The following is a 10,352-nucleotide window of genomic DNA, read 5'->3' on the forward strand; positions in this document are numbered from 1 at the left end:
TCCCCAAGCCATACCTCGACATCTCTTCAAGGAATCGCCAAAGACGAGGCATACCAGTATGGTTTGGCCATTTGCGGAGTGGTTTAGCTGTCTTGCCTGCCCTCTTCCATTTCAACCACCCATTTTGTGTCACCTTCTCTGCAGGTGTTTGGCCTGATGCAATCATGCTGCAGGCAGTTTCGTGAGGAGGTGCCAAGGGAGAAGTTGCAGTTTATTGCCACAATCAAGGCTACAATATCACTGTAATAAGCCAACCCTTCCCTTACTGCAATTTCCAATGAAACAAAGCAGCTTCTGGGAAGCTCATACAAAAGGGTATTTCTGGGGGTCACACTAGTAAAATAAAAATAAAAAAATCAGACATTTCTTTGGTATATATGAGCTTTATTACAGATATATTTAAATGTGGAAATTATCAATCAAACTCAATCCCGCTCTTTGGCTGTCCGTACCAGTAGATGAGGAGAGCCGCAGTCCGACAGCTGGAACGCCCTGGCAGCGCTGCACTTACATGGTCAGTATTTTTCTTATCTGTCCAACTGGGAAAAGGTCACTAGGGTTTAGCACATCAATTCTCCCTGTAAGCTCAAGGGGGTTGCGGAATGCTAATACAATTCATCAGGGTTTTTATAAGTGATGTATTAAATACAATAATTTAACTCCTTGAAACCTGCTAGAAAGGTTCATTTGGTTATCATTGGGCAAAAGCAACACACACACACACAATTATGGAAAATAAATGAAAGTGCAGAGTAGACTGAAAATGAGCGAGGGCGTTATAAAGTCACATTCCCTCCTTACAGAAAAGACAGATCTCTTATTTGTACACAATGTGAGCCGATTTGCTACTAGTGGTGATGGACAGCAACAGAACATACACCTACAAAACGCAAGCAAAAAAGTGTAGTCAGGGTCATGGACTAAAAAGGGGCCCTACCAGGCGGTCGGGCACCAGATCGCTCAGAGTGTGGGGACCGCCCGATATGTCGGCCAAATGGTCGTGGATCGCATCGCTGGGTACACATCGGACTGTGTGCACCAAGCTTTAGACCTCGAAGTATATAGTACTATTTACTAAGCCTTGGATGGCGATAAAGTGAACAGAGATAAAGAACCAGCCAAACAGCTCCTAACTGCCATGTCACGAACTGTTTGAAAAATGACAGTTAGGAGCTAGTTGGTTGGTACTTTATCTCCATCCACAGCTTAGTAAATAGACCCCTTAGTACCACTGTATGACTAGATCAGTCGAGTGCTAGGTAGGACTGCCTTTGCCCCTAGAACAGCTTGACTTTGTTGGGACAGACTCAGTTAGCCGTGGGTTGAGTACTGCAGTCTTCTCCCCGGTAAGGAGCCCAGAGCTATTCAATTAAAAATCCGCAATGAAGCCGTGAGCAACCTAGGCAGCAGTTAATGCTTATTCCTGCAGGTGCAAGCAAAAAGCACTGAACGCTACCCATTTGGGGCTTGGATTCAACAAGGTGCTGGAAACATTCCTTAGATATTCTAATCCATGGTGCCATTCCTGCTGTTCTACCACATCCCAAAAGGTACTTTATCGGATCAAGTCCTGATGACTGGGGAGGCCATTGTCGTACACTTTGTCATGTACGTGGAACCAATTGTAAGTCGCAATGGAATATGATAACGCTATATAAAATAAATGTTAATAAACCAGCTTGTGATGACGCTTGCTTTGTGACAGAGGGGAGATGCTTCAAACCTTTGAGCAAGATAAAGTGGAGTGTCCAAAGCAACCAATCAGCTCCTAGCTAGCAATTATATGGCACAGTCTATGAAATGACAAAGCTGATTGGAGAATTTACCCAAGGCAACCACTTTCTCTCTCGCAAAGGTTTGATACATTTCCCCCCATAGTGCGTGAGCCCGCTGGAAGGAGCTGCTAGAAGATAGACAGACAACGCTCAGGTAGGCTCTGCTATTTAAAAGAATCAATTGGTATTAAGGGGACTAATGTGTGCAAAGATAAAAATAATAATATTACATCACCTCCCTTTGGGGTCAATTCAATTAGGAGCAAATTTGTTTCATGAAACTAATATTGCACGAATGTGTGCGCCCGAGAAAAGCAGGATTGTATTAGAAATAGCAATTGGCTGTACTGGCGGTGAGGATGTGCCACTTTACGGCAAAAAAAAAAAAAAAAAGCCTCTTCAAGTTTATGAAAAAGTGGGGAAACTATGCTGGACCCCAAAAAAGTGACAGCAGGACCATATAGAAGGCGGTCAGTGGTCATAAGGAAAGTACTGGAGGCTTTTATATGGTGTCCAATAGCAGATTCATTTTTTATTAATGGTGAAAAAAGAATAGCCAGCAAGTGTTTTTCAAGAAATTAAGTCTTTCCAGCATTTTGGGGTACAGAAAAAAAAAAAAAATATATAAAAAAATCCCAGAAAACTTATTTAAGTGTTTTTAAAATACTTACTTCTCATCTGCTAGTTCAGATACCCCTCTCCCATCAATACAACACCTCCACACACCTGTCCCACATCATTTAGCCCATTATTGAGCTTCTTAAAGAAAATTAAATCTGAAAAGTGACATAGCATAATTTGGCCAATAAATACATTTAAACCCCTCCAAATGAGTGATTATTCATTGGGAGGGGTGCACTAGGGGATTCTGTACTGTCCTGACATTTTTACCTTAAACCTAAAGATTATCCCTCTCTTTTTACCTGCTAAGGGGGGGTTCACACAGAAAAGCAAATTCCTGTGAAAAATCATTGGGGGCTTGGAACTGCATTGCAAAAGGAATTCGCCGTGCAAAATGGCTCGCAGGACCAACTCAACTGAATTGACCGGTTTCAGTTTTAAGAGTTCCTGTCAGTTTGAACCCATCTGGCCATCCTCTTCTGACCTTTCATTAACAATGTTTTCACCCACAGAACTGCTCATTGGATGTTGTAGTTTTTGTGCATTAATCTCTGTAAACGCTACAGACTGTAGCGTTTCTGTGATCTCATGGGAAAAATCCCCATGAGATCACAGTTATTTGCAAGATGCTCAATCCATATTGTCTGGCACCAACATTTATTCACCAGTCAGTCATTTTGATCACATTTCTTTCCCATTCTGTGGTTTGGTCTGAACAATAACTGAACCTCTTCACCATTTTTGGATTATTTATTTTATTTTTATTTTTTTATGCATGGTATTGCAGCTAGATCATTTGCCAATTAGATCATTGTATTAAAGTGTTATTAATTATACACAATAACGTAGTCACTGTGTATATGAAAGCCACAATAATTAAAGAGGAGATAAGCAGGACCATGTGTAGGGGTTATATGGATATACCTGGATAATTCCATCCACAGTACAGTGTAAACAATGAGGTCAATATTCTTGTGCACTAGTTTTCATAATCATTACACCAATGTCTGGTATCATCTCACAGCAACATGCATTGACCTTTGACCCATCTTACACATGAAGAAAAAAGAAAAAACAAACAACAACGCCAATATAAAGTTGATAAGCTATACAGAACGCAAAACAAAACTTTAAACACTGCAGACAAATTTGCAGCTGTATTGCAAGGTATCACAATGCAAGCCTCACCACTACTAGCTCCCCACTCTCAGCAGAGACTACATGGGTTACATAATACCAATACGTCATGACTCATCGGAGTAACCACATCTTATTACACCATAAAAAAAGCCTTTGAACATAAGCCATCATAGAATATATAATATATATATATATAATGTAATCTCATGTACTATAATATATATATATATATGTAATCTCATGTACTATAATATATATATATATATATGTAATCTCATGTACTATAATATATATATATATATATGTAATCTCATGTACTATAATATATATATATATATATGTAATCTCATGTACTATAATATATATATATATATGTAATCTCATGTACTATAATATATATATATATATGTAATCTCATGTACTATAATATATATATATATATGTAATCTCATGTACTATAATATATATATATATATGTAATCTCATGTACTATAATATATATATATATATATGTAATCTCATGTACTATAATATATATATATATATGTAATCTCATGTACTATAATATATATATATATATGTAATCTCATGTACTATAATATATATATATATATGTAATCTCATGTACTATAATATATATATATATATGTAATCTCATGTACTATAATATATATATATATATGTAATCTCATGTACTATAATATATATATATATATGTAATCTCATGTACTATAATATATATATATATATATGTAATCTCATGTACTATAATATATATATATATATATGTAATCTCATGTACTATAATATATATATATATATGTAATCTCATGTACTATAATATATATATATATATGTAATCTCATGTACTATAATATATATATATATGTAATCTCATGTACTATAATATATATATATATTTTTAATAGGCAATCTCGTGTACAAACTGAGGTTTGACAGCTTGAGATATATGGAATTGAATTACTGGGACAAGCCATTATTAATTAAAGGCCTTAATAAATTAATTTATCCAAAACATAACACTGCCTCCAAGCTGACATAGTGTGATTAGGAGGAATGAGACAGACAAATAAAAGAGACGTAGCAAAACAGGGTTAATGTGAAAGTACTAGTTACAGTGTGCACATTCCTATTTGCAGGTGCAGCGAAGTTTAGTGAACTCGCATTGTCCCAAGATGGCCTGTAACCTAGCAACTTTGTCAAACTGATGACTTTAAAAATTTATTTACAGCCCTTTATTCTCCAGACCCATTACTCAATCCTACACAACAGAGAACCCTGGTATCCAATTCATGAATTAAGTGATCTGAAATACAAAGAAAACGCTAAACAATCGTCCAGTCCCACTTACACCAATTCACGACACAGGCCACGGATTAGCCACGGGCAAGCGATCACACATATGATAGTTTATGAGAAAGGATCACCGATTTGCAAAAAGAAGTCTATAAAAAAGTGCAGCTAGTTTGCTTAAATGGTAAATCACAGTTTTCAAAGTAGAAGAAAACTGATTTTCTTTTAAGAACATAACTGCAAAAGTAACCCATCATTGAACATAAGCCCCCCCCCCCCCCCAAACCCCCTTTTGACATTCAGGACTACAGAAGCATAACCTCCTATACCCAAGAATCTAATTTCGAAGTACATTCGCACAATGGAAGCTGCCATATAGATTCCCTAGCATAAATCAAACGAGACACGAGTCATGCACAACAATGAAACAGTGCCTCCTAGTGGCCAAATTATCACTGAAAATTGTAGAATACAAAAACACATCTTTATTTTTGCCACACAAATCTTGGCTTTAATCAGCGAGAATCTGCCAAAAATACACTTTTAGAACTACCAACGCTTTTATCATAGTGTTCCTTTAAAAGCAATCCCTTACCCACCCCCACGTGGAAGAGAAGAAAACTGTAGTGCTTCATAAATCCATAACAGAATAGAATATGTTCATGATCAAACACCTGAGTTTATTTCCTCAGGTTTGAAGGCAAACATCCGAGACAGTCCTTCAAAGCATGAATGGAAAGAGAAGTCAAATGCCACAACAATGGAGGCACTGCATTCATTGGCAGGACTTCAAATACCACAGATTTTTATAAAACCTTTTATCCCTTTGATGGTATATTTGATAACAGTTTTATCTCACAGCAAGCAAAACCTGGCCCTCGCTCTGCCAACAGAGGCTATTTGTGTTAACCAACATATTGTGCCAGTATTTCCCCCAAAATAAAGCTTTATTCCCAAAGTCTGTGATTCAGGTAAGTAGACACAGTGGAGGAATAGAACACTGTATGCCCAACACAAATAAATATATATATTTTTCTGCATTATGGATGCATTAGGATATGCTTGTAAATCAGATTGCCTAAATGCAAACTTCTAAAAAAGAACACTGACAGCGCAGCAAGCCCAAAACATGTGGTTACTTCCATACTAGTCAATTACAACTGGGGTGGCCTCATTATTTAACAAAAAATAAAAAGAAGTCTTTGGTCCCATTGGGCGAAACCAAGGTTGAAAGCTTGAGAATAAAAACCACCATGAAACAAAAGAGAAACGGCCTTACAGCCAATTAAACCCCCTCAAGGTTAAGCATTACAAGAGGGAGTGATGTCCAGTTCATTTAGTGACCGGTGGGGAATACGAAGATTGTAAACAATTAATATCAGTATTTTTAACATACTATCTAGCCCTGCCACACAGTAAGTTAAAATAATAGAAAAAAACAAAAATAATGGGGAAGGAATCTAGAGTCCATTTGAAAAACGTTCTACTCAAAACAACTGAAAAACAAAAAATAATGTTTGGATTTACATTATCTACAGTGAAGTTGCCACACTGTGTAAACATATAAACGGCTACTTATTCTATAAACTGTGCCAATGACAAGAGCACTTTAGGGGGGGCTCTGTGCTGCCCCAAAACAGCAAAATAAGTTTTCTCCGTTCTATAGAACATGCAAAGCAAATTATTCTAAGTATATGTTAAGCAGTTTATGTGAAAAGCAAACAGGAGTGATTGTCAGCTGGGCTGCACCTGAACACTGTGTAACCCTTACAGGACACAAAATCCTGGCTGCAAGTCATACCCCCGCCAGCATTGGTTTTGGAGGCAGCATACCTGAAACTGCCAATTTGGGGTTTTATGGATTCAGGTTGTTGAGGGAGCAGATGACCTTACAAACCATCGATTAGAAAATCACTGTGCCGAAACGAGAAGGTGTTTTGGGAGCGCTGCTGTAATATAAAAGGTCTCTACAGCTCCAAAACAGCAAATGATTAATACAAATGGCACTCCTAGATTAAATGGATCATGCACACCCACCCTGCAACACCTGGCTGGGATGGAAGGACACAGCTGGAGGGGAAGGGCAGGGCACACACTCCATCAGAGAGGAGGGGGGGAGAGCTTGGAGATACCGTAGGTATGAGGATACAGTATAAATCCCAGTTCCTCCTGGAGCTATGCCAGGCTTGCCTCCATGAGCATGAGAAGAAATGGATATCTTAAACTGCAATAACAGCCTCCCTGAGTAGCAGGAGGGCAATTACCACCCAGTCTGGCTGGAGTTTACCAATTTAAACCACATGAAAGAAACCACTTGTCACTCACAGAAGGAAGTGGTGCAAATGAGGCATTCCAAAGTCGCATGTGAGATACAGCTGTCAATCAGTCTTTGTGCCCCTGCCTGCAAACAGGTGTATTATCTATAGGGGATTGCAGCAGCTACAGAAAGTCCTAGGTTCCGGGTCTCCTGCTAGGCAAACTTGTGATACATTTCCCCCCTCTTCACCATATCAACATCATCATCCATCCTGCTCTTGCCAATAGCTGAGCTACAGCTGTAGATACACAAACATTAAACCACAAGAGGGGAGGGAGAGGGATTGGAAAACTAGAGAGGTTTACAGGAGATTTACTCCAGCCCTAGCTTCTCCATTCTACCGAACTTCTGACCTCATAATACAGCCACAAGCAGGACAATAGGCCGATAGAGAGTACATACAGCTAGTTATAGGGGGATGATATAGAGAATACCTACAGAGAGACATTTATAGGACCTCCTACACAGTACCACAACACAGTTTACCAAGTAATAGAGAATAGCCATAACCCGTATAGAGGATAACCATATAGAGAACTATATAGGACGACTAATACAGCCACAAGCAGGACAATGCTCCATGTACAGGGGATAGTTATATATAGACATGTATAGAGGATACCCATATAGAGAACTATATAGGACGACTCCTAGCCACAAGCAGGACAATGCTCCATGTGCAGGGGATAGTTATATAGAAACATGTATAGAGGATACCCATATATAGGACATCCTAATGCAACCACAAGAATACTCCAATATGGTGTATAGACACAGTAATAGTCGACAGCCATATAGAGAACAATATAGGACAGTACTCCTAAAACAGCAACAAGCAGCACAATACTACAATGCAGTGTGCTGCACAAGTAATAGAGTATAGTGTCAGACAGGGATTTACAGTAGACATGCATGGGACCTCCTAATAGAGCCGCAAGCAGAACAATACTCCAATACAGCGTACAGCCACATCAATATAGAGGATAAGCATGTAAAGCCATATACAGACCTAACAAAAAACAAAACAGATACATATATATATTTCAGTTACAGCATGCAGCCACATTATTTATATATATATATATATATATATATATATATATATATATATATATAATCAGGAGCAGCTCCCTCCATTCCCAGGCACTCCTCCCACTCTCCTGGGTCCACTGCTTGCTGCAGTACACCTCTCTGCTGGTACTGGTGAGCCTCCCTCCTCATCCAAATTTGTATCCACATGACTCTACACCAAGCACAGACAGGCAGCAAAAGAGTTAACCCATTGCAACACCACCATCATAACTGACAGCTGATCTCTGATTCCTCATTAAACCATTCCCTACCAACAAATCTACTTTTTACATTTGCTAGCAAAGCACATGGCTGGTGGAAAAATAAAAGAAGAGGGAGGGGAGGAATGGACCATATCCCATTGGAGACTCACCGGCCATGCAAAACTGAAAGGCAGCACGATCCTGTTCCTCTCGCTATTCCGGCTGTATTTAAGGTTGAAAGAGTTCCCCCCAAGAACTGGGGTAGAGCCGGCGCCAAAGCTGCAGGTCCCGGCCGCCGAAACCCGGGACTGGTACTCCTTTAGGCAAACTTTAAAATAAGTGTCACACTCATCCCTGGTGCACTTTCCGTCCGCAGGGTTCCGGGGGCTGTCGCAGCAGTTGCCATTCAGCACCTCTCCATTGGGGTTCTGCATAGATAGTATCTCCAACTCGAATTGCCCTGACGCTAGAGACACCTGTTGTAAAAATAAAAAAATTAAATCAGGAAAAAAAAATAAAAAAAATTTCTATATATAAAAATTATTGTAAAACTGAAAAAGAGTGCATTGCTCACTTGCACCCATTGCAAAAACAAAATGTAAACTAATAAATGCGATGGAAAAAAAAATAAAAAGGAGTGCAGGCTAAATGCATGCACAGAAGTGCACTAATACACATTAAAAAAAAAATACCATCTACAGGAATAATGCACGGCTGGAGATATTACTATGCTAATCATCCAATCAGTATATAAAAATGAGGTGGATAACTTAAAAAAAAGAGGGATCAGATCATCCTCATTTATTTTTTTTGCAGATCCAGCGGAAGATTGATGGAAACATACCTTTACCCGTAAGCATAGTAAGACAATGATAAGCCTGGAGTAGAGAGGACTGCACAGGGTTCTCTCCGGTAACAGCATTGCCTCCGCTTCTGCAAGTGCTGCTGCCGTCGCCCAGACGCCAATGAGGGCTGTGACCGCTCCACAGCTCTGATATAGGCTGCTGATTTCTGCATGCACGAGTGAAAGACAACACACTTTCCTATTACACCAAGATCCTGAATGCAAATGCAGCTGCAGCCAGCCTCCTTTTATTACTGGGGTCTCTCTCCCTCTTTTTTGTTGTTGTATTTTATTATTGATCCTTTTCTTTTCTCTTTTTTTGTTTGCAAATCAGCTGCAACCGTTCGATGAGACAGACAATGAGAGGCAAGACCTAAAAGAGCTTCTGTGATCGGAGAGACTGACTGCTTCATCTAGGCAGAGGCGAGCTTGCAGGAGGAGCCAGGGGCATGGCTGGGTTTAGTATTCATAGTGCAGGGTGGTCAGATGGTTGCTGGCAACACCTTCTCCTCCTCCTCCTCCTCTATTCCAATCCTAATACACTGGGGGGGTTGGAGAAATCTGTAGGTGAGGGAGACAGGTAGGAAGTTGGGATTAGCTGGCAGGAGACAAACCAGGTGGCAGTCACAACAAGACAGGGAAATAGAGTTTGCTGCAAGCTTGTGCAATGTGCCCTGATCTCTGCAGCATGGGAGAGGAGCACAGGAGGGGGTTCTCTGCTGAGTGAGTGGGAACTCAGTGATTTGACTCCTTATGACCAGAAGACAAATTGCACAAGTGTTCATAGCAGTCATACTATTTCCTAAGGGAAGTTATTTCACTGCTTGGTGTGTCAGGACTGCACTGTGTAGGTCATGTGAAAATGCAACAACAACAATAAAAAAAATAGAGTATAACACACTGCCAGAGGCTTCAGCCTGCAGGGCGCATATTAAATATACATGTTCCCGGGACTTGAAATTTGTATGCATCCCTATTTGTGTGTATTCTTTATTAAACATGGAAGGAAGGTTTGTTTTTGCAATGCACAACTTTAGGGTAATCATAAACTGTTGCAACACCACGGG

General features: G+C 39.5%; 1 protein-coding gene across 2 annotated transcripts in view; it reads right to left on the bottom strand.

Moving 5' to 3' along the window:
- JAG1 (jagged canonical Notch ligand 1) overlaps positions 1 to 9,823 on the bottom strand; it is a 46,431-nt gene extending 36,608 nt beyond the window's left edge. Inside the window, exons 1-2 of one of the 2 annotated variants that reach the window (XM_088478061.1) lie at positions 9,286 to 9,823; positions 8,612 to 8,917 (exon numbers count right to left, since the gene is read on the bottom strand). In XM_088478061.1, the coding sequence (XP_088334187.1) occupies positions 8,612 to 8,917; positions 9,286 to 9,363 (384 nt within the window). In that variant the 5' untranslated portion in view covers positions 9,364 to 9,823. The remainder of the gene's footprint in view (positions 1 to 8,611; positions 8,918 to 9,285) is intronic. The other variant, XM_088478062.1, reaches the window with a different exon arrangement.
- Between the last annotated feature and the right edge of the window lie 529 nt (positions 9,824 to 10,352).

The sequence above is a fragment of the Taudactylus pleione genome, unplaced genomic scaffold (assembly GCF_031769625.1).
Source record: "Taudactylus pleione unplaced genomic scaffold, aTauple2 ptg000206l, whole genome shotgun sequence".
Lineage (NCBI taxonomy): Eukaryota > Metazoa > Chordata > Amphibia > Anura > Myobatrachidae > Taudactylus > Taudactylus pleione.